Raw genomic sequence first — 24,511 nt, 5'->3', positions numbered from 1 at the left:
TTGCTTAGTCGTAGCTAAGACAGGTGGCTGTCTTTTCTGTGAGCTTCTGTCCATACTCACCCTCAGTCTCAGGCTAGAGCCCAGGCAATTGCTGGCAGACATTCCAAACCAGGAGTTTTAGGACCTGAACATGGGCCCAGCCTACTTTGATGGAACAGACTATTTGGGAAGGTCTCTGTAACAGGACTGGGTGGAAATCGGCAGGTCCAGGGGCTTGTTCTAGACCAAAGGCAATCAGTACAGCTTAGGGAGTGTCCCAGGCAGGTGACAACAGGGACCCAGCCTTGGAAACTGGGATTCAGAAACAGACTGTGGCCCTAGGAGGGCTGGAAAGGTTATGGCGGGACCTTAGGGCTTTAGGGAGAGAAAGTTGTTGGGTATTAATAGGATAGGGGTTGGGGCCATATTCAGCACATAGCCTGTTTTTATATGGCCACTAAGCTAAGAATAGTTTTTACATTTTAAAAGGATTGTAAGAAATAAAGCCTATGTGACAAGGAGCTGTGTGGTCTAAAATATTGATATTTACTGTCTGACCTTTTACAGTAAAAGTTTGCTGACCCTGGAGGAGTTAGGCATAGACCAGAATGTAGAATAATTTCTGGAACCAGAGGTATGACATGCTTTTTGAATTACCAGGAATAAAGTTGAGGGCCAGATTCTAGTGCCCAGATACACAAGAGCAGGATCCAGAGCATGGCTTACCTAGCAGTTGAGTGATTTCCCGTGTTCCCCCTCACTGGGGTAAGATTGGGCTGGGGCCCAGGTAGAATCCACAGGTGAGAGAGGGTTGGGGGGCTGCTGCAGGAAATCGGTCATGGGCACAGCTGGTGGCAGCGGAGGGTACCTGACATTTCTAGTGATAGTTTACCAAGTGCTCTGCCAGCCTTTGCCTCGTTTAACTTTCCTGACTACCTGCAGGTTAGGTGTTCTCCAGGTGGGACAGCAAGGACTTCAGAGAGCAGGTGACTTGCCCAAGGCAGAACCCGAACCCAGACCCAAATACTGTGGCTCCTATATGGTGGGGTTCCTGCCTCACCCCAGCTCCTCTCCCTCGGTAACCCTTGGCCAGCAGACCCCTCCACCCAGCCAGGGTATCTGTGGAGCACTTTTGAAAGCTGTGTTTGGAACCTCCCTCTCACAATATCCCTGCCATTTCAACCCCCCATCCTCACTGACACTAAAATTACCTCCCAAGTCTTCCTGATTCCCTTATTCTAAAACCTTCCTAGATTTTTCCAGCTTGTGCTTCCTACCTAGTAGAACATAAGCTCATCCTCCTTGTTATAGAGCAGAATGGTGGGTCTCGAAGTGTGGTACCCAGGCGGTAAGCATCACCTGGGAACATGTTAGAAATACAAATTCTCAGGTCTCACCCCAGACCTCCTGAATCAGAAACTTGGGGAATCGGTGCTGGCTGGCTGTGCCAGCGTTCCCTCCAGGCGATGCTGGGGAGCTCAAGTTGGAGACCCAGGGAGAGTACATCACAACACACGGAAGAATCACCCTGGACACACAACTCTATGGACTGGAACATCGCCTCTGTTCTCTCCAGAAGGTAGTTGCTCTGTTTTTCACTGTGACGGTGCTAGAGACAGCGACAACACAGGTCATTGTGTTCTGGTTCTGTTACGCGGCCCAGAGAGAATTTCACTGCTGAGCACTCCCATACTGGGGGAAAATCATAAGAGTTTTGGAACATGTCACATAAACCTAATACTACCAGACTTGTGGGGGTCCCAACATCCAGGTCTTCAGAGGGAACCTGCATTTCCCAAATTCTGCATTTCTGTAGAATGCACACTAGTGTATCTAACCAGACTTATAATTTGCTATGAAAAGGGGTGCCAGCCAGGGGTTCTCAGAAACACTCTGCAGAGCCTGTACCAGTCTTCTGCGTCCCAGATCCACTGGCTAATGGCACATGATTCAAAACTGGGAGTCATGATCTTCCCAACAAACATTGTGAAACTGACAAGAAAATCATAAAAGCTAAGATGTATCTCCCAAAGGTACAGCCAGCACTCATCACGAGCACTGAGTCCACAGGTGGTACAGTGTCAGGTTCATGGTTAATTTAGTACAGGTCCCTCCCGTGATGTTTTGTCACATCCAGAAGAAATGGTTCCAAAAGGACATTTGTCATCTTCAGTTATAGATGAGTAACAGTCCTTCACGAGGAGCAAAGGGTGAAAATAAAGATACCCTGCCCAGAGCTTTAAAATCAATGCCCCTCAAGGGGTCTTCTTCCTGGAGCCGTCTCTAGGCAAGGGCTGGGATTGTTATTAGTGGTGGTGATACTGGAGTGGGGCGGGGGCGGGAGTGGTGGTGGTTGTGGTTCATCTCTAGTTTAAAGGCTTCTTGATACAGAGTTTCGGATCTAGAGTTCTGCTGACTTGATGGGGAGAAAAAAAAAACCAGCTGAATGACAGAACAGCTGAAATTTCATCCATTTCTGCATCTCACACACCACAGCCCTTCAGGACTGCCCAGCAGGACACCAGTGTGATCCTGATGGAGGCTGAGCCACAGCAAAGCGGGGAGATGAGTAAAAATCATCTAGCAACTTTAGGAAGATCTACTTTGGGCTTTCACACACTTGGTTGAACTTTTCAAAAATATTGAATAAACCACTTGCCAGCTGTGATTACCAACAGCTCTATTCGACAGTCCTTGACATAAAGCCAATGGGCATGTGCAACGTCATCAAGCTCTAACAGGGCCGTGGTTAGCAGCTGCTGGGGGCTGCGGGCGCTCCTGGGCCTGGCCCATGTTCCTGTCCCCGGGTGCTGTGCACTCGAGCGTTGCTAAACTGTTTGCCTAGCGAGCCCAGGGGCGGACATGAAGCCTGCCTGTACATCTCCATCACTCAGAGCGCTCTTTATGTTCCGATCTCCAGGAACACAAATAATATTCTTTCTAAGCCGCTCCAAAATACAAGTGATAGAAAATATCATGGAAAAGGTGAACTGCCAGACAGTAAGCCCTCATGACCAAGAGCTTATTCATAAAATGATGACAAATTTATTACATACACTCACGGCCGGCTTTCTGAGATTAATAGCTGATCTATCTGATTTTAAAGCCTGACAGTGGAATCAGAAAGAGTTACTGGTTAGTTTTCTCACCCATCTCCTTCACCCAGCAGCCTTCTTCCCCAAGAAATAATACAGAAAAATAAGCTGATTTAGCTTCAGCAACAGTTCTACAGTATTTTATGGCAGGAGATTTCCATGTGCCAAGGATAACTTTTAACCTTGTTGGATGCATTTTGACTTCTTGGCATCTGCCTTCAACTCTGCAAAACCCTTAGGGCAGGGGACTAGCATGGTGGATAACTAGGGGTAGATTGAAACACAACCTGAAAGGAAGCCATATTTTTGTGTGTCTCACGGCTGCCTGTTTAGTATGAAGTTGTAAAGAAGTCATTGTTTGATGTCTTAGCCTTGGAGGCATGAACGGAATTCAAAGCAGGTGTGAAGAAATACACTGCATCGAATCTTAGGCATGCAAACACACACACACACAGCCTAGGTTCAGAAAACAGGCGGAAATCTCTGAGGTTGCTGGTTGAAGGGGAGTCAGGATTTGCCACAAACAGCAAGGTACCTTCCATGCAGTTTCTTTCTCCCTGAGCCTAATTGAAAGGATCTAACTATAACCCCTGGCCTGCTGTACAGCTAGCCTCTCTCCTTGCCGAGCTGAATCCTCCTACCTGGCTTCGCATCTGATTGTTGTGTCAGAAATTTTCTAAATTATTCAGTGTATGCACTTATCACATGCCCTGCTTGTCTCCTGTCCTGTCTCCATGTCTACCACACTGAATTTTCTGGAGCTCGCAGCTGCCTCTTCCTATGGCACCAGCATAATGATGCCCAGTGGCCTGGCTGAAGGTGCTGAGATGGGTGGAGCAAGGTCACGGGAAAGTTCATTCTTGCCTGGGTCTAGGCCACTGTACAATAGGAATTTGGGAAGGGGTCAGAGACCCCTTTCAGATCAGATCAGATCAGTCGCTCAGTCGTGTCCGACTCTTTGCGACTCCATGAATCGCAACACGCCAGGCCTCCCTGTCTATCACCAACTCCCAGAGTTCACTGAGACTCACGTCCATCAAGTCAGTGATGCCATCCAGCCATCTCATCCTCTGTCGTCCCCTTCTCCTCCTGCCCCCAGTCCCTCCCAGCATCAGAGACTTTTCCAGTGAGTCAACTCTTTGCATGAGGTGGGCACAAAGTACTGGAGTTTCAGCTTTAGCATCATTCCTTCCAAAGAAATCCCAGGGCTGATCTCCTTCAGAATGGACTGGTTGGATGTCCTTGCAGTCCCCTTTGGGAAGGACTCAAAACCAGCCCTGGAGAGCAGGGTGCCTGCAAGGGAACACTCGCCTCTTCTAAGTCTTAAGAGAGGTCTAGGCCAGCAAAGGCTGGGCCTGAAAAGTTACTAACACCAAGTTGAAGGTGGCAGTGATTTTTTATTTTTTAATCAAGAAAGTGTTGGAAAAGAGGAAGAGATGATTTTTTTTTTTTAACTCAACTTTTTTACCCTCAGAAAATCTCCCTGAAGGAAGATTGTTATATGCACAAACTGCCTTACATTCATTCTGGTCATTCCCTGTCTTGCTTTAATTGTGTGGAATGTGGCAGCTTATGCAAGTTCCAGAAGAGACCTTTATGGGGCCAATCACGAATACTTGTCACCTTTTCATTATAGAACTCACATTCAGAGATTCCCAGTGATAAATGACTCTAGGCTAATCTTGGGCAGCTCCATGCTAGGAGCTATAGTTTTCATCAAAAAGAAACTTTATATATAATACTCTGGAGATTTTTTAAGCTCCCTTCCAGTGCTCCCAATTTCTTATCTGTTCAGTTACAAATATCAAGCCCTTAATGGCTGGAGAGGGAGAGTCTATTTTTAAGTTTTTACTGAATAATCTCCCCTCACTCCCTCCCAGTGTGAGGTGCTGCACGAATTTGGCATGTCATAAGATCTGGAAGCCCTAAGGGGCTTAGTGTAATTTTTATGTATGAAATTGGTCAGGTTTGATTCAGAGACTGTCTGGCGGTCCTTCTGGTGGGCTGCTGGCTTTCTTTGCTCTGTGTACTGTTGCGGGTTTTTGAGGTCAGGGCCAGGTTTCGTTCTGCACACACAGGCTTTTGGCATGAATTTCCATAAAAGCAGACTTTTTATTAAACCTAAAACTCAGGGGGCATTTAGCCCTCATTGTATTCTAAATCCCTTTGGTATTTAAAACACTAGGAAATGAAATTGCCAAATTCTTAACATTTGAAAATCGGCTCCTGCCCACGCCTGGTCCTTACGTTTCCAGCGCACACCTAGGGGCGGGTGCTGTGGTGGGACACGTGGAGGTGGCTGTGGTCAACCAGAGCCTGGAGGAGGCAGCACTGTCCTTGGAAGCAACAGGCCTCTTCAGAGTGATTCCAAGCTCCTTAGAGGCTGGAAGGAGCCACTGGCGTCATTAAATCAATACTTGTGCTGAGCATCGTGCTTGCCCGGGACAGGGAATCCTCTGGGGAACAGCGAGCTGGATCTGCCCTTCCCTCCAGCCCTCAGGGCTGCCTGCTGGCAGAAAGTGTGGTCAAGCCGCCAGCTCCTCCATCCTTTCAGGGGAGACCCAGACCCAGGTGGTGATTGTATTCCAGGCAAATTTCAGCAAAATTTCCAAACACCTGAGATGGGTACTGAGAGATCAAAAGTAGGAACATCCCTAATGAACAGCATGGAGCAAATCAAGGTACTGGAGCCAGTGCAGGGCCCCAAGGGAGGAGAGGCAAGTCCTCCCCACCCTACCACAGGCCCGGCCTAGCTTGGTCCAGTCCGTTCTGGAAAGGAGCAGCACAGCGTGTGGAACCCCTTGCTCCTCTGCTCTCCTCACCTCCAGGGCAGGGCCACACAGGTGTGTCTCTTTACCCCACCAAGGACAGGACCCCGCAGCCTCTCACCACGCCAACTGGCTTCTCATTTGCCTGTGGGCAGCTTGCTGACTTCCCTTCTGCCCATCAGCCACTCACAGTGGGCCTCAGCACCCCAGAGGTGCATTGGTGGACTCTGCCCAGGGACGGCAAAACCTTGGTCTCAACACTGCCTGGCTTCTGGAGTCTGCTCAAGTGTTTATTTCCAGGGACATCAGGGACACGTGGCCTCCCACTGTGGCAGCCAGAGTCCCCTTGTTAACTCAGAAACACAGCCCCATTCAGCCACCTCCTGCCAGTGCCCCCAGTGTAGGGACAATTTGCTGGCATTTATTCATCAGAGGGGGAAGAAAAAGATGTTTGTTTGTAATGTGGAATAATGAATTTTGTCTGAAGAAGATGAATAAGTGATCTTCAGTTAATGGCTAATTCTTCAATATCAGACAAACCTGAGCCACAGTGAATTTTTAATACAAAATTCTTATTACTGGAGCCTTCTAGAACTCCAGAGAAATGAATGGAACCTGGAGAATGTGTGGATGAGGACCTCCCAGTCTCCACACCGTGTCTTATGAATCGGTTTGTTGAACTTATTTCAGGCTCTAGATCTCTACATTCTGAGCAAGGTGATCTTGGGTAGTAAGCTATTTCTGAACCAATTTCTTATTCCCTTATTTGTTCATAAATCTCCTTAGAGATGTGAACCTTGCAGCATAAAATCTTTGGACCTAAAAAGCTCAGCTCTATTGGTCAGCTTCCTCAGAAAAACTCATGAACTAAGGCTGCTGAGGAACACCTTTCACCCTGAGAAGGGGGAGGGGAGGGGCGATTAGACCTGGACCCCGATGGCAGGTGACTCAGGCGTTCGGGAGGGTCGGTAGGGACTCCTGACTGTGCAGCCGTCAGCTGAAGTTACACTCTCCCTTGGAGAAGCCCAGCTGGCTCGCTCTTCTCCTGACGGTCTCCTAGAGGAGGCAGACAACAGGCAGGGGTAAAGGTCTTTAATTATATGATCCAAGTGTGACAGAAACCCTATTAGAAAGAACACATCTCTTCTAAAGACTTCCCAGACATTTAGAAATTTCAACAGAGTTTAAATTTGCGAGGGAAAGCATTAAACCTTGTAAGAAGGAAATGCCAGACCAAGAGGGTGCTTTGTAGACAGTAATTTGATTGACGAGGCCTCCCCTGTTTCTACACCACACAAAAGCTCTTGCCCAGATGCAGATGTATGTGTGCGCACACGCATAGAAACAGACAGCAACTCCCACCACCAGTTGTGTACAAACATGGATAAAGAGGCAGGAGGAAACATGCATTTTCTTTTTTTCTGCATGAGACTCAAAACCACCGCGTCTCTGGCACAGCTGCTTTGCAAGAGAGAGAGAAAAGCACTTGGCCCCAGAGTCTGTTTATATGTTTGAGCCGAGGAAGCGATTTTTGTTGCGAGGAGCTCTAAGTGAGACAGACAGAGTCAGAGAATAAGAGAGAGAGATAATTATCTAAATTATGTTCGTGCTATTATCGAAGACGAATATAGTTAAAATGTAATTAAATATGACGGGCTAGCAGGATGTAAGGCAAGCTTTGGAATGCTAATCATCAATTACTGCGTCCCCTTAGGGGAATCAAGGAGAGCTGCATAGCAGAGAGAGGGAGCGGGGAGCTTGGGGATGGGGGCTGAGCGAGATGTGCATGGAAACAGCCCCCCTCGTCTGTCTCCCCCACACTCTGGTTCAGACACTCCTCAGAGGTCCCAGGACACACACCTTTCTGTAGCTGCCACAGGGCTAGAAGGATTCCGCTCAACTCTTAGGAGGAGCTGACAGGAAGATCTCGACCTTCTCTTTGAGAGGAAACTTCTCTTAAAGGGAAAATTAGGCTCTGAGCAGGGATAGTGAAGCCAAGACCTGCTCAGGTTAAAGCATTAAATGCGAGTGCATTCACCAGAGAGACCTAAGACCTACCTTGGCCAGGAAGTGTAAAATGCCCACCTACCCACCCTCCACCCTGCCACCACCCCCCGCACCACTGCCCCCACCCCCCCCCGCCCACACCCGCCCACCCCCCCCCCACCCGCCCACCCCCCCCCCACCCGCCCACCCCCCCCCCACCCGCCCCTGCAGCGTACTCCTGGTCCAGAAGTCCCTGGGGCGGGAGGAAGCTAGGGGAAGGCTGCTCTGGACTGTAACTGGGACAGGTGACAGCCATCGTCCCAGCAAACTGCTCCCCACCAGACACCCCAGCCCGCGGAGGGGCTCCACCTCAGTTGAACACAGGCTCATGCAAGGCCCATCCCCGGAGAGTTTTAACTGGTCTCCGAAGCCCCATGGGTTACCCCAACATGTAGCCAGGATTGAGAACCCATTGGTCTCGCTGGAACCTGACTTCTGTTAATCTGGCCACAGAGGGCAGGCATCCAGCACTGGAGACCGTGTCAGCTGCAGGGTCTCTCCACGAACGCCACTCATACTGTGTTGAGGCCAAGAAGAGAACAGTGTAAGACAATAAATAGATTTTTTTTTTTAACAGAAACATAATTTGTGTATCACTTCGTTAGATTCCCCAAGAATTTTGAGGTTTCTAGGATTCCTGTATAAGAGTTCGAAATTGAGTTCCCTCTATTTAACACTCCCTGAGCTGTATATAAGGCTGGGGTAGAATGCTGGCGACCCCCTGGGCCGGGGGCAGGGTTGGGAGTGAGCGAGGTGGACCTGGCCAGGGCAGAGCCCCCAGGCATGAGGGTGACACCCCAGGGGAGCAGCCGAGGCCATCACGTCCACCTCGGCGCCAGCCAGTGTTGTCTCCACACAACCCCAGGACGCCAGTTCATCTGGTTTTCAAGAGGAACCAGAAGTTTTATTTTTTAAAAGTATCTATTTACCTGACTGCCCACAGGGTCTTAGTTGAGGCATGTGGGATCTAGATCCCTGACCAGAGATTGAACCTGGTACCCCCTGCATTGGGAGTGTGGAGTCCCAGCCACTGGGCCACTAGGGAAGTCTCCAGGAATTTGTATTTTTGTGTGACATCTTTTAATTTTTAAACGGCAACTAAAGTTTTAAAAACTACTCTGTAAACCAGCAAAGTGTGTCTGTGAGCCTCCCCTCTGTGACCTGACCAGCCTATGACCAAAGGGTCACAGGTCCCCAGGGGCTCCTGACAGGCTGTGTCCCTGCCCCCTCAGGGCTTTGGTTGGTTAGACAGCCTTGGCGCCGTTCTTCCTAAGCCTGGCACATAGAGGGCTGTGGATAAATAGGTGCTAAATGGAGGGACAGACAGAGTGAATGGCACAAGCCCAGAATCCCCTCTAGGTCGGGGCAGCAAGTCGGCCATAAAATCCAGTTAAACGTCCTGCTAGACAAAAGCATGTACTCTCAGGTGCCAGATGGGTCACTGAGGCCTGCACCGTGGAGGGCTTCAGTGTGGCCTGGCGCCGGAGATCTGGGCAAGAGGGGGGCGGCAGGCCGTGCCAGGCCGGGAGCCAGGGGGAATGCTCCAGGGCCCAGTCTCAAAGCGGTGACGATGCCAGGGTTCCCACCTCACCACGTCGTGGAAGACGCGCCCACCCTCACGTGCCCAGTCCATCTCCCTCACGGCGCGTGTTTAGATGTGGCTAAAGAAATGAGCATGGTCCTTGGCTCATGGCAGCCGGGTGGCAGACTAAGAACAGCACGCTCGGGGGGAAGAGGGTCGGCAGGTCAGCTCGAGAGGCGCACCCCACCCGGCAGAGGTCTTCAGGCCCCGTCCAGCACCCGGAGGCTCACCCACACCTTCAGCACCGCCCGGCCCTGTGCCCGCGGCTTGCGGGGGGTGTGCCACTGTGTATGCTCAGTTGACAGGGGGCAACTTCAGTATTTCCTTCCTTTTCGAGAATCTTTTCTGAAGGTTTACCTTTGCCTTCCAGCCCTGCTCGCGCAGGTTATAAATAAAATGCTCCCCACATACCCTTCCCACTCCTCACCACCACAGCCTTCTCTCCTGTTCTTGGCTTTGCTCTTTTTTTTTTTCACTTTTGAACCTTTACATTTTTTATCAAAGATATACATGTTCAGTTTTCAAAGTCAAGTAGGCGCACAAGGCTTATAACAAAAGAGCAATAATCCCCTGCTTCACTCTTTTCCAGCCCAGACCCTGTTCATTTTGAAAAAACAATACGTTCAAAGAAAGTATATTTAATATGGTTTAAAAATATAAAACTATAAACAGTGAAATGTCTCGTTCCCACCCACCTCTTTGTCCAGAGGTGACAGTTTATGTGTAAACATATAAAAATGTGTGTTTTTCCCATTTTTTTAAATACAGTTTTTCTGCACCTTGGAGATCGCTTGAATTTCTCGCTTCCCGTCTCTCCTGCTGCGCGGTCTCTGGTGGTAAGGGCAGAGACGCACCACAGTCTACCTAACCAGGCCTGAGTGATGCGCGTTTAAGCTGGTTCTGTTCTCCTGTGGGGCTAACAGTACTGCAGCGCCGGCTCTACGCCTGCCACACTCCTGTGCTGGGAGCACCCCTGAGTTAAAGCTTTTGAAAAATCTCATGTGGTTCTGGTTCCCACACCTTCCTCCCCTCCAGAAGCATTTAGATCTTCTGTTTCTCAGCAAGATGCTTTGCTTTCTCCTTCATTGTAGCGGCCACTCAGTGGCCTCTAACTTAGAAACATATGTCCTTCATATCTGGGAAAATTTCTTGTGCTATTCTTACATTTTATAACTTGTGTCTTTTCTGCTCTTTTTTTCTGAAACATTTGCTAATTGGATAGTGAACCTCTTGGTTTAATCATCTCATTCTCTTATCCTTTTTCTTCCATTTTCTCTTTGTCATTTTGATTGGTATTCTAGGAAATTTCCTCGACTTGAGTTTCTATTTTGTTGAATTACTTCTTTCAATTCATAATTTTAATTTGCAAGATCATTTTCTTATTTTCCAGGTATTTCTTTTTCACACTATTTTATTCTTATTTCAAGGGTGTGATAATGTTTTCTTTTCGCTTTCTAGGGGTAATATAAGTTTTTTTTCTGAAGTTTTACTCTGCTTTCTAAACTTTATCTATATCCTCTGAGTTATCTTTCTTTTCCATTTGTGTTTGGTCTCTTATCGTTCATGTCAGAGTCTTTGGTGATCTTCGGTTGTTTGCAGTGAAGCGTTAGGCACTGAGAAAGCTGTCAAAAAGCTTTTTCTGTGCGGGGGTTTGCGGACTTGATTCAGGGTTATCAGACCTGGCTCAGGCGTTTCACTGAGAGACCCCTGTCCGCTCATTCTGATCTAGCCTTCTGGGCACCGCCTGTTCCTTCTCACAGAAATGCTCTTCAGGTCCATTGTGTGGGTCTCAACCCACTTGTGACTTCACCAGAGAACTTCTTTAAAGATATTATCTAAAGCCATGTGCTCCTCTCCGTTTACTTACACTGCTTTTTTTTTCCATAGCCCTTCTTTAAACTCTTCTATTTCTTTATTTATTTTATTTGTCTCTCTCTCCCCCACTAGAAGCTAAGCTTCTTGAGGGCAGAGTTGAAAATAGGGCCTTCCTCATTAAGCTTTCAAGAAGTATTAACGGAAGCAAGCATAGAGGGACAGAGGGGAGCAAGGTAGGTGAGTATCTCTAGCTCTTTCCTCTTGGGCTGGTCAGAGTCTCAGAGGGGTCCTCCAGTCCCCTGCCTGTGGTTAAGCCTGAGTCACGGTGGCCTGAGAGCCACGAGGGGGGAGGGGGAGGGGGCTGGAAGTCGTGCCGTCTAAGGTGTTCACTCATGTGTATTCCTTGTGCTCAGTCCCTGAAGGGCCCACCCTCTGCTGTGCCTGGTGTCCCAGAATCTAGACCCGCTCTGTTAAAGGACTCTAGAGTGAAATCGCTATCTCCTGCTGAGGTGGAAAAGGGCTCATCTCCGCTGTGCAGGAAGAAGAAAAGGGGGGTTGGGGAGCCCACCTGCTCCTTTTACCTGTTTTCAGCCAGCCTCCTGCCTGCCCCCACCTTCAGCAGTGGCTGGTGACTCAGGACATGAGCCGTTCCGGGGCCTGCAGTGTGAATCCACTTGTTTCCTGGGTGTTTCTCTCTGAGGTGTTGGCAAAGAAAGATGGTGACGTCTTTCGTGCTTTCTTTGTGCTTGTTTTATGCTCGTGTGTGTATGTGTGTGTGTATTAGAACACATATATGCGATATGAAACATACATGGAATTTCCTAACTGCCCTTTGAGTGGAGGGAGCAAAGGTTAACCCACTTATTCAGTTTGCTGTGTTGAACTGCCATTCTGGCCCTGGCCAAACACTCCTGGCCCTCTCCCCGGTGTCCACCAGTTCTGCTATAGAAAAATTCTGACATTCTCTTTCTCCTTAGAGCACAAGTGGCAAAATCACGTAATTTTTCAGAGCTGAAAAGACCAGGCACCCTTGGCATAGAATCTGCAGGATCCCCAGAGAAGACAGGACAAGGCTGAGGATGCAAAGGCGGTCTCGGCCAAGCCCTTTGGGCCTGTGTGGTACCACCCCGCTCTCACCACTGACAACCACACCCTCCTCTCCCACCTGCCAGCTGCCTGTCCTCTGCTTGCTTTGGATAAAGACACAGCTATCCAGAGACCTGGCACACCCCCCGGAGGGACTGACTCCACTTTCCCCCTAATTTTTATATTTCCAGTTTAGTTAATTTCACCTCTGGCTAATTCTTTCTCTCATTAAACACAGACACCATTTTAATCCCTTCTTTCCTTCCTTCCTTGCTTTCTTTTCATTTCAAGAACTATTTAAAATGCAGAAAAGAATAAAAACTATTATAACATTCATTCACATACTCACCCCTGGAATTGACTGTAGTTAATGTTTTTCACATACACTTTGTCTTTTTATTTTCATCAAAGAAATGGAACATTGCAGTTGGTGTTGAAGTGTCCTTTGTTCCCCATCAGCAGAGCCCACTCCTCACCCTCTCCTGAGAGACAGCCGCTCTCATGAATTCAGCGTATCTCCTTCCCCAGAATAATCAGAGCACACTTTACAAGCATGTACGGTTTTCGTGAGTAACATGTGCACAGCGATCGTGAAGCCCCCTGTGGACCACACCGTGGTCTGCAGTCAGAAGAGCCTTTCAGGATGAGAGCTCTTGACCCGCTTTTTCACTCTCCTTGTTAACAGACCACCTACCATATTTCAGTGACAGCCCCAGGATTTCATATGTGTTGTAGTATTTAATCCTCATTCCTCAAGCAGCAGCTTTAAAGAGACTGTTTTAAATCACTTGTTTTTCTGGCTTGTTTAATTACTACTATGGCAACAACAACATTTTTTTCCTTCCTTTTTTAAACTTCATATACATAATATTTCAGCCTCATTATGGGTTAAAGTAAGTTTTATGGGTGGGTCTTGGAACTCAATCAAAATGTATGGCTTTATTTCTCTGAAAAAACTGCTTCCAAACTTTAAACAGCCAATTACCAGGGAGGTTTTGGAACACCACCAGGTTATGAGTTGGGACCATAGTACAGTTTGCATTGTCCTCTGATTATGGAAAGACCGCTGATCTCCCCAGAGAGATCGTAAACTTCATCAGGGCAGTGCTCCATCTTGCATGTTTCCCATAACACCTAGCAGGCACCAACCCCAAGAGTGCTTTCGCCAAATACTTGCTTAATTCCTTCAAAGCCCAGCTACCTTGTCTGCCTCCAAGTAATGGGTATAATGGGTGCTGATGGAGTGTGGTGGGAATCTCTGCAGTAGTCACTAAATCAACACCAGCAAACTCGGTGACTCACAGTGGGGTCCCTAGGAAACGGTGTGTCTTGTCCAGGTTTGTGTGGCTGGCAGGTGATTACAGTAGTAATAACAGTATCAGCTCTTTCTCTTAGAACCTAGCGTATGCCAGTGCTGTTCTAGGTGTTTTACATTTGTTAATGTATTTAATCTTTACGCACACAAAAAGTTAGATAGTTATGTCTGTTATCCTCATTTTACAGAGAGGAGACTGAAGCCCAGAAGGGTTAAGTAGCTGGTCTGAGGTCACAGAGCTGGCTAAAAGTTCAAACCCAGGAGCCTGGCTCCACAGCCCACGCTGTCAGCCACTTTGCCATCCTCCCTGTGGGTCACGAAAGGCCACGATTAAAACCTGCTGTCTTGACTGTCACCCAGCGAGTCTCTCAACTGGAAATATTTTACATAATAATCCAGTACTGGCGTTTTCTCTTGCTTCACATCACATGATCTGTGTTAAAGGCTTGGATAGCAGGCAAGCTAGAAACTTTTTTCTAATACACATTCTACCAAACTAAATAGTACAAAGAGTGCAGAAGTTTACAGCTAATGTCTCTTGAAGTTCTTCCACCCAAACAATATTTTGGCAAACATGCTTGTAGACCTCTCTCTTAGAATACATATGTGTATAGATATTTACAATTTAACATAATCGAGACCTCATTCTAGATGCATTTTTGTGATGGAGGGTGTGGTATTATTCCCATCAGCATTGGACAAATGAGGAAACTGCAGCTCAGCGAGGGCTTGTGATTTGTCTGCTGCAGAGCTGGCCAGTGCCGGGGTTGGGACGTCACTCCTGTGTGGGTTTTTCTGTTTGGGGTAAGTGCTCAGAGCAAAGGCTGTGCATATTTTTTGACACTGGTAGTTCCTGTTCAGACACGTCCTCCCAGCACCCCGCCTTGGCTCTGAACTGAGTGATGATGTTGCTCTGTTGTCTTCCTGGGAGTGTCACCTACTACAAAGGAGATGCAGAGTCGTGGACAAGTAGGGGTCTTCATACAGCTCTCTAGCTCAGTAAAAAAGGCACTGAGCTTCTGCATAGACCAAGCGGCGGTGGCGGCACCTGGCTCTGTGATGTGTGAGCCTCCTCGGGGTGGCGCCGTGACTATGCATGTGGCTCCGACACAACCATGACTGTCCCCCTGCCGCCTCGTCATTCCTTGCTGGGCATGCGGAGAGCCGTTTCGAAGACATTCGGGGGAAATGGAAGCCGGTACTTGGGAGGAAGAGATGCTCCTTACCTCATCTTGACTGGCTTCCCTTCCTGTTCATGCTTTGGTCTTAGGGCTGTCATCCAGTTTGCTGAAGATGAAATCATCTGTTCACCTCTTGGGCTGTGTTAGTGAAAATGAACTCTAATATGATTAGATATTAATGCAGTGCAATGGAGGATTGGTATTAAATTGAGGCCTTCTGATCTTGTTACTCCAGCAGTGCTCCCTCCTGCTCAGACTGTCGCCCTGCAGCTCCCCCCGCAGAGGGTGGGGGGCCAGGGCCTGAGCCCCCAGGAGGCGGGACGGGAGATGGAGCCAAGGGGGCGACAGCGGGACAATGAGTGGGGTTCAGGCCCAGCTCCCCCCAGGATGCCCCACAGTGAGCCCTCACTCCCTTCAGGGCCTCAGCCTCCACCCCACACGTAGGGCAGGGTGGGGGTGGGGTCGTCCAGGGGGCAGGAGCGCGATGCCAGGCCTGTCTGTGCTCTCAGAGCCCTGAGCATGTTGTTGAGGGTTGTGAGCTCACGAGAGTCAGGTCTTACCTGCCTGTCCAGAAGCACTGGACAATTTTTTTGGATAAGCACAGGACTTAAAAGCTAAGAAGAGTCTTCTCTGTCTCCTCCACTCCCAGCTCCCTCTCCATCCAAATCCCTTTTGTGAAACTGGCTGAACCTAATATCAGAGCTATGGTTTTCCCAGTGGTCATGTATGGATGTGAGAGTTAGACCATAACGAAAGCTGAGCACCGAAGAATTGATGCTTTTCAACTGTGGTGTTGGAGAAGACTCTTGAGAGTCCCTTGGACTGCAAGGCGATCAAACCAGTCCATCCTAAAGGGAATCAGTCCTGAATATTCATTGGAAGGACTGATGCTGAAGCTCCAATACTTTGGCCACCTGATACGAAGAACTGACTCATTGGAAAAGACCATGATGCTGGGAAAGATTGAAGGCAGGAGGAGAAGGGAATGACAGAGGATGAGACAGTTGAATGGCATCACCGACTCCATGGACATGAGTTTGAGCAAGCTCCGGGAGTCAGTGATGGACAGGGAGGCCTGGCGTGCTACAGTCCGTGGGATCGCAAAGAGTTGGACTCGCCTGGGCGACTGAAGTGAATGGTTGTCACTGGCTGAGTCACTTGCCCTAGCTCTGTTGCCCTGGCCTGGAGTAGGGGTCTGAGAAGTGCAGTGGAACAGCTCTGGTGTGTGCTGTCACTGCCACTGGCAGTGAGATGGGGTTCTGATTCCTGTGCTTTGTGAACCCCTAGCTTCCCCTACCTGCTGGAGAAAGAACGCAAGTCTGTGCTCAGCCCCCGTGCTTAGTGCAGAAATGACCCCCAGGCCTGTCGGAGCCCAGGTCCAGTGTTGAAGCCCCACGGGGCCTTCCTCACAGGCCCACCCTGGGCTTGGGCTTTCCAAGGGAGCTGTGTGGGTCTGCGAACAAAACACTGAGAAACTGGGCCAGGAATGCAGACCCTGGGGATGGTCAGGTGGCATCACCTTCATGTATGAATAGCCTTTCTACAGACAGAGTGATTTTTCTTATGCTGTTTCCAGAAAACTGCTTCCAGAGGCACAGACTTTGCACATAGGATGGTAATGACTTTTTAATGACCTCAAGGGGCCTGGTGTCCAGGCAGCAGTGAATCAGTCTCCGTGGGCGGCTCATGGTGAAAGGGAAGATGGAACACCTGAAAGCAGAGGGGGAGCAATAAGCCACAAATACGTGTATTTTCTTTGGTAGCATTACTCGGTAATTAGACAATTACAGGAAACAGCGTCCCAGCAGCTGGCGGCTCCGCCATGTGTGCGGAGGAGGGCTGCGGCAGCCGCGAGCGCCTCGCGCTGCTTCTGAAAGCATGAGCCGAGTTTGCAGCCGCGGGTGCCGAGCGCCTTGTGCCTTCCGACGAGCCGGGAGCGGTAAATCGGGAGCAGACCACTTCCTCTCGGGAGAGACTGGGGGCCTGCTCCACTGGCCCAGCCCCTGCCGATCCATGAGGAGGGGCGTTTAAAATCCTGGGGCTGCTTTTGAGCCCACCCATCCAAAGACTAAACTGTTTGGGGGATGCGTTGGGAACCAGAAAAAGAGGGCTGAAGGGAGGCCAGTGGAGAAACTTGCCTTTTCTTCCCCAGGGGCCTCCACCACTTGCATGAGGGGGGTCAGACATGGGAGCCCAGGGCTCTCACGGCAGTGAATGCCCCCTCCCAACCTGCAGTGCTGGGCCCAGCCGCCCTGCCCTTGGCCTGCCTGCCTGCTTCAGCTCCTCCTCCAGGACCCTCCCAGGAAGTCACTGTGCCCACCTGGGTGCAGCCATTAGGCCCACAGCCCTCTGAGGGCAGCACCATTGTGACCCTGTTACTTCATGAGCCCCGCCCGCCTTGATCCCTCCCCCGTGTGGCCACACTCGTCTCTACGTGCACGGGTCTGCATCTCATGCTTGCCTGTGTCGAGCCTTCACAGAAGGGCAGCACCTCCTTTGCTGAGATTGTGGGGCACCATGTACTCCTGTCCCCACTCCACGCAGTGGGTGGAGACCCCCGCCCCCTCCACATCCTGGGCTCCGCTGGGCCGAGCCATCAAAGGATCACAGGACGGTGTAACCAAGCAGTGCTTATGCTTCTCCTCACAGGTCCTGGCAGTCGGTAACTTTTGAAAGACGCCCAGCATCCTTCATCCGAATCGTTGGAACACACAACACAGCAAACGAGGTAAGGGCCCCCTTTGGTGAAAGACACAGCGGCACTTCCTGCTCTCTGGGCAATGCCTCGGCCCAAGTGAACTGCAGCTGTTGGTTCCGCCCATCAGTGGCCTGTTGTTCAGACAGCTTGCTTGGTACAGGAAGGAGGAGCCCTGCTCGCTCACAGGGGAACTGTTGTTACCGTTTCTGGGTGTCTGTTCACCACGAGCAGCAGGCAGGCCCTGCAGCTTCACTTCGTCCCCTGTGCAGAGACCTGGAGAGTCCTCTCCCCTCCCAGACGCCAGCCCTCTCAGTGTCCCTGGGCCCCTAAGTGTGGTGTGTGAGGAACCCCAGCTCCACGGGGCGGCCGGGACGCACAGTTGCAGGTTTTCTCTGTCTGTCTACCCAGTCCTATGCCGGCCTGCACATAGTGTTCGTGGGCGAGCCTCTTCCTCCCTGGCCTGTTCCTCTCCTGGGCCTGGGCCTTGTTTCTGGGCAGCAGCTGTGATTTGGGGCCATACTGTCTGGGTGTCCCTCCACCTGTGGAATTCATGAGGGAAGAGTGGGTGAGTTATTTTCTCAAGTTTGGGCTCCTGAGGCCAGGATGGCCGGCAGGTGAGGTTCCTGGGCCTCAAACGTGCTGTCTTCTCTGGCTGGAAATGGCTCTGGAGGACACAGTGGGTTCCTTCAGATGAGAGAGGGGTGGGCAGTGCCTGCAATGCCTTGAGGGCCCAAGGGAGGGCGCTGTGAGCGACAGCACAGGACCCGAGTGCAAACCAGGACCATGCCAGACCCCTGGGACTGCCTCCCCCAACAGCCTGCATCCCTCTGGGCTCCAAGAGCCACCCGGGGCCCACTCATACCACTTAAAGTGAGAAGAACGTCTGTTTCCATTTTGAGTGCAAAATAATCCATCTGTAAGTTAATTGCTTAGCCTCTGTTCCTCAGGTGGGCATAGAGTAAGCGCTGGCGGTGAGGGGTTGGAGTTGGCAGGTGGCCATGCCACAGGTCCATCTGCTCATCACGCTCTTGCTTTTACACAGTCAGATGTGCTTAGCACACACCCTGAAGGCCTGACCACTGGTTAAAGACCACAGTCGTAAGAAACAGTAAGGTTGAAGCTCAAGAGGTAAATGAAAGGCATAAAAATAGTAACCATCCTGCAGTTTCACCCCTGCGTAAACTTCTCAGGTCTGTACAGGACCAGTGTGCTGGGCGTGTGGCCAGGGCTGCTGCGTGGGGCTCCATACCCGGAAGGGGCTCTGTGCTTGGGGTTTAATGCTCTCCAGCATCCTCTTCAAATTCTTGGAAATCTTACCTTTGGATTTTCTTTTTAAGGGAAGAGCATCCACCAGGGGCTCCCTGCAGGCCAGCCTTCACCCCTTCTCCTTCCCTAGGACAGGTTCTCAGCCACCCACCCTGACCCCTGGTGCCTGGACCCACGCAGCCTCCTCAGCCTGCCCTGTGCCCACTGCCACTCCCAGTGGGACCCCCACACATTTGTGAGGAGAGCCAGGATCTGGTGTGGGTCCCCTGTGCTAATCACAGGTTGGGGCCCTGGGTGCCCTGAGGGTCTGCCCTGACCTGACGCTGTCCCCCGAGCTGGAGCGAGCATAGCATCAAAGAGCAAATGAAAACCCTGGGGCATATCAGGAGAGACCCTGGGAGAAAAGGAAAAGCTTTCTCTCTGCCTTTTGAAGGAGAGACACTACATTTCCATTTTTCACTGAGCCCCACACGTTACACAGTGGGCCCTGGATCGCGCATTATTTGTCAGATGAGAGTTCTCCAGGGCACATCAAGGTGCTTCTGGTTCTTCGAAAAGCATTTTAAGCAGTGAAAATATTGTGATAACGTATATTCATTTTGCCTTTGTATTTATTTAGAATAAAAATGATACACACCCACAATATATTTCTTGCAGAGAAGAGCTTAGAAACAGAAGCCTGAAACTTTTGCTTACCTTTTTATTTCAAAACAAACCTGAAAATTATAAAATAAGCCATTGATAGTTTTTAAAACACAAAATTAAAGAATTCTAAACATCAGGTCATAAAAACACTTTTTTATTCTTTGAAGATGTAACAGAAGTATAAATTTGAATCTGTATTTTAATAGATATTTGAGCCCCAAACAAAACATCATAGTTTTAAAATTTTACCAATAAGTCTCAATTTTTTTAACCACTTAAATTACATGTATATTACTAAATTAGAAAACAGTTCGAACGTATCTTTACTTAACAGTATATGAAGCTAAAATTAAATATTTTTATTTGCAATCCCTTGTTTCTTATGTAATGCATTTTTTTTTAAAGCCGTTTTATTTTCTTTAGTTCCTGAATGGGACTTTGTAATTGTCATTTAACAGTAGAAGGAATTCTTAAGTCAGAGAAGGCTGAGAAGCACTGGAGCAAGTCAGGTCAGGGTCTTCTTCCAGGTCTTGACCCCTAGGCCCTCACTTCAGTGACCAGAGGAATAATTTCCCCTTACAGAACTCAAAAGCTGGCATGCCAGATCTCTCCCCGATTAGTTTACAAAAATATCTGCAAGGAGCCCCAGCCACTTGGGACCTGCCAGTTTGGAGACTGGAGTCCCCAGTTTGAATGGGTTGACTTAGGTCACTAATTAACTGGTGACCCCGTCATATCTAGCTGATGAGCAACTTGCTCAGCTGCTTTATCGAGTGAGTTATTGATCAGGAAGAAAAACCTCAGTGTGGTGTTGCCAACCTGGGAACATCTCAAATCATAAAATAAACAATGACCGGGATCACAAGGCAAGATCCATAAGCTGTGTCATTCTCAGAGCAAACAAGAAGGCACAAGAGTTGATTTCATGGAGTATCGGGGATGTAGCACAGCCTCAAAGAGAACGTTCTTTATTGCACCATACCAGTTCTGGGCGTCATATCCCCCTTCTTGGAGATGGGCAGGAATGTGTGCAGAGTCAGAGGAGTGAGGGAAGGAGGGTGCCTGGGGTGGGTCAGTCAGGACTCCTGGGGGGACTGTGATGGCACAGCCAGCAAGGAAAGCAGGCAGGGGTCCAGGACAAGCCTGGTCCCGAGTCCCATGTAGCCAGAACCACGCCATGAGAAGATGGGTCAGGACGCCTCTTCCTTACAGTGGAGGACGGGGTGGAAGGCAGGCCAGGATTCTTCAGTCTGTCCTGGCTTATCTGCCAAGGGGCATCAGTACCCTGCATTGACTCAGAGCCAGGACCTGTTTCCCTTTAGATAGTGAATGTTACCAGCCCACAGACTGTGCTAATTTCAAGAAGTGTAGATGGAGTTGGTTTCTGTCATGAGAGGTAAGATGGTGTGTGCAGATAGGGAAAGAAGCGTGCCAGTTCTCCCAGGTAAGACTGTTTGCTGCAGGCGCTGCCCCATGCGGAGAGGGTGTCAGAGCAGAGCCAGGTGGGGAAGTGCAGCTTGGCACCCCTGTGAGTTGAAGAGCATTCAGCAGGAGGGCAGGCTGTCCGGGCAGAAGGTGGGAAGGTGGCGCGTGTACGTGGCTGTAACTGCTGGCAACTCTGGGGATGTGGCAACAGGAAGGGTCCAGAGCTAAAGTCCTTGGGGATTTCTTGCCCAATGTGGTCACATGTCTGTGTTGCTCTAGTCAACATCTGGCCTCAGGCTAATCCCCGCCCCCCTCCCCCTCCCCCAACCCCTCCACCAGGGCCAGCTCTTGGGTGATGACCACCAGGCAGGCTGCGGGCATTCAGATTTCTTGGTCACCTGTCCGGGCACGCTTCTGATTTCCTCGGCATTTCATGCCTCTCCTTTGGGAAGCGCGTGTCTGCTGTTGGCATCTGTCTCTTATCTTCCTCTGTGAGCACCAGGCAATGAATTCATTTAATTTTTTAGCTACATTTACGACTTCTATCAATAAATTCCCTTAATGTTTACCTGTCGAAGACAGCGCCACTTGGCTCCAGTGACCTCCTGCTCCTTGTCTGCTCAGCATTTCCTTGTCGTCTATCTCAACTTCTCAGAACGTTTTTCCTTTCATTGCCCACCAGGGAGCCTGTCATCCTGCCCCTCCTCCTTGGCTCTGCCCCTGGACGCGCCCCTCCCTCTGCCACTCGGAGGGGAGGCGGCTTTCCCATCCTCCTCTCTTGCTCAGCACTAGAGGGCAGGCACATGTCGGTTTGTCTGTCAGCGAGTCCCTCCCCCCAACCTGCTCTCCTTCAGTTATTTTCATTCATCTGATTTTCCCTGATGCCTAGAGCCGAAAAGGTCTCTCTGGCTTTTTCCTCCATCACTTTCTACTGGTCTAGTCGCCAGTGCAGCCGTGAGGTCCTTCCAGCCCACCTGCCTTGACTGCTGCCTGACCCTGAGCTACTTGGGAGGCAGACGTGGCTCTCCTGCCTGCAGGAGGTTAGAAACGGCCTTGTGGACAGGACCACAAACATCCTGGCGGATCTGAAGTTTCCACTCATACTCACGCAGCAGCTGTGCTGGTTCTGATGCGGTGTCTCTCACAAACCTTTCATTCGCGTTCAGCTAGTCACTGCAAAAGAGCAGCAAAGGCACGCTGCTTCGTCCTTAAGGAGGTGTCAGTCTGTCAGCCTGTTTCTTAAGCCTGTTTCGCTTATGCCCGTTTCTTATTTTGGCTTTGATGAAGCCTGGTTGGAGAGCAGGTTGTGGAGTGATTTTTCAGGAGGTAGAGACCTCAGGGACACAAGCAGTCCCACGGGCTAGAAAGGACTTACAGGAAAAGCTTCCTTTCCGCAATATGGAACGACCAAGTTCCTGCTCACAAGAACCCACAGGAAAGAAAGCCTTTGCCGAGTCAGTAACAGAGAGTGAGGATGGGGTGGACAGTCTGTAGGCAGCTCTCAGGGCTCCAGTTATGTGTTGAACTTATGTAGCTGAGGAAAGAGGCAGTGTGGTAATTTTTTGTCTTATGTCCTGGCCCTAACTTGGGCCCGGCACGTGTGCGCACAGAGTACCTGCTTCCTGAGTGAGCGGATGAATGATTCCGTCTGTCCGTCCATCGCTCCCTCTCCCCATCAGGTAGCCAAATAAAGGAAAAGGTTCAGTCAAACAACTTCTCATCCGCGCGGTCCTTGGGGATGAACATCACAGCGTGTCCAAAGATAGAAGCCAGCACAGAAGAATCCATGTAGTGGGGTTACATTCATACAAATGTCAGAAACTAAGCTATGACATCTAAGGATGTGCACACAGAAAAGAAGTGATTATCATTAAAGGCAGGCTGTGCTTTTAATAGTAGGGCGGGGGCTCAGATCAGGAAGGGACCATATGGTGCCAGCAGTGTTTCTGGTTCTTGACCTGCATGCGGTGTACGTAGCTGGAGTTCACTATATAGTTATTCAACAAGTTGTACATTTGTATTTTATGCACCTTTTAGTGCATAGTTTTCACAATAAAAAAATGTTCTGTTTTAAGCAAAAGGGATAAACTGATGAGGAAACCAAAGCTGAGCAATGTTAAGTGATTTGTAAGAGTTTCAATTCAGGCAGTTTGGCTCTTAACATCCAGGGTGCTCTATCTCCCAAAAAGGCATAATGTTGGGTTGGCCAAAAAAGTTCATTCAGCTTCCCCATGACTCTAGTAGTGCCTATTTGTCTTTAACTTCATTCGAAACAGTTTGGTTAGATATTATTGTGACAGCTGTCATATCACTGTGCATTTTAAAAAGTTTATCAAAATTGTGTAACCATTTTTGTGTAAGCATTTTATTTTATTTATTTTTTAATTTTATTTTATTTTTAAACTTTACAATATTGTATTAGTTTTCCCAAATATCGAAATGAATCCGCCACAGGTATACATGTGTTCCCCATCATGAACCCTCCTCCCTCCTCCCTCCCCATACCATCCCTCTGGGTCGTCCCAGTGCACTTTTTGTGTAAGCATTTTAATATTGAAGATGGAAGTAAAAAGCAACATTTTTGGCATGTTATGCTCTATTATTTCAAGAAAGGTAAAAAGACAACTGAGACACGAGAAAAGATTTGTGCAGAGTGTGGAGAAGGTGCTGTGACTGATCGAATGTGTCAGACGTGGTTTGTGAAGTTTCATGCTGGAGATTTCTTGCTGGATGGTGCTCCCTGGTCAAGTAGACCAGTTGAAGTTGATAGCAACTGAGACATTAACGGAGAACAATCAATGTTTTACCTCGAGAGATAGCTGGCATACTCAAAATATCCAAGTCAAGCGTTTAAAATCATCTGCACCAGTTTGGTTCCGTTCCTCGCTTTGATGTTTGGGTGCCACGCAAGTTAAGTGAAAAAACTGTCTTGACCTTATTTCCGCATGTGATTCTCTACTTTAATGTAATGAAAACATTTCTTTTTTAAAACAAATTGTGACAGGCAATGAAAAATGGATACTGTACAATAATGTGGAACAGAAGAGCTTGTGGGGCAAATGAAATGAACCACCACCAGCCAAAGGCCGGTCTTCATCCAAAGGTGGAGTTACGTATATGTTGGGATTGGAAGGGAGTCCTCTGTTATGAGCCCCTTCCGGAAAAGGAGCTCATAATTAAACAATTAATTCCAACAAATACTGCCCCAGTTAGACCAACTGAAACCAGCACTCGATGAAAGGCGTCCAGAATTAGTCAATAGGAAACACATTATCTTCCATCGGGACAATACAAACCACAAGTTTCTTTAATGAACAGGCAAAAACTCACCATTGACTGGGGCGTCCTTGGCTGGGACATCCACTGTACATACCAGATTTCTATTTATTTTGGCCTTTATAAAATTCTCTCAATGGAAAAAGTTTCAGTTCCCTAGAAGACTGTAAAAGATACCTGGAACAGTTCTTTGCTCAAAAAGATTAAATGTTTTGGGAAGGTGGAATTATGAAGTTGCCTGAAAAATGGCATAAGGCTGTGGAACAAAACAGTGAACATGTTGTTCACTAAAGTTCTTGGTGAAAATGCAAAATGTCTTTTTTTTTTTTTTTTT

The 24,511-nt window shown here is 49.0% G+C and overlaps 1 protein-coding gene across 5 annotated transcripts in view; it reads left to right on the top strand.

The window, feature by feature from the left end:
- BTBD9 (BTB domain containing 9) overlaps positions 1-24,511 on the top strand; it is a 414,263-nt gene that overhangs the window by 374,280 nt on the left and 15,472 nt on the right. For all 5 annotated transcript variants that reach the window (XM_070777439.1, XM_019985625.2, XM_070777438.1 and 2 more), the window contains one exon: positions 17,517-17,595. In XM_070777439.1, coding sequence (XP_070633540.1) covers positions 17,517-17,595 — 79 coding nt within the window. The remainder of the gene's footprint in view (positions 1-17,516; positions 17,596-24,511) is intronic.

The sequence above is a fragment of the Bos indicus genome, chromosome 23 (genome assembly GCF_029378745.1).
Source record: "Bos indicus isolate NIAB-ARS_2022 breed Sahiwal x Tharparkar chromosome 23, NIAB-ARS_B.indTharparkar_mat_pri_1.0, whole genome shotgun sequence".
NCBI lineage: Eukaryota > Metazoa > Chordata > Mammalia > Artiodactyla > Bovidae > Bos > Bos indicus.
The sequence above is the reverse complement of the archived record's forward strand: the minus strand, read 5'-3'. Positions and strand labels throughout refer to the sequence as shown.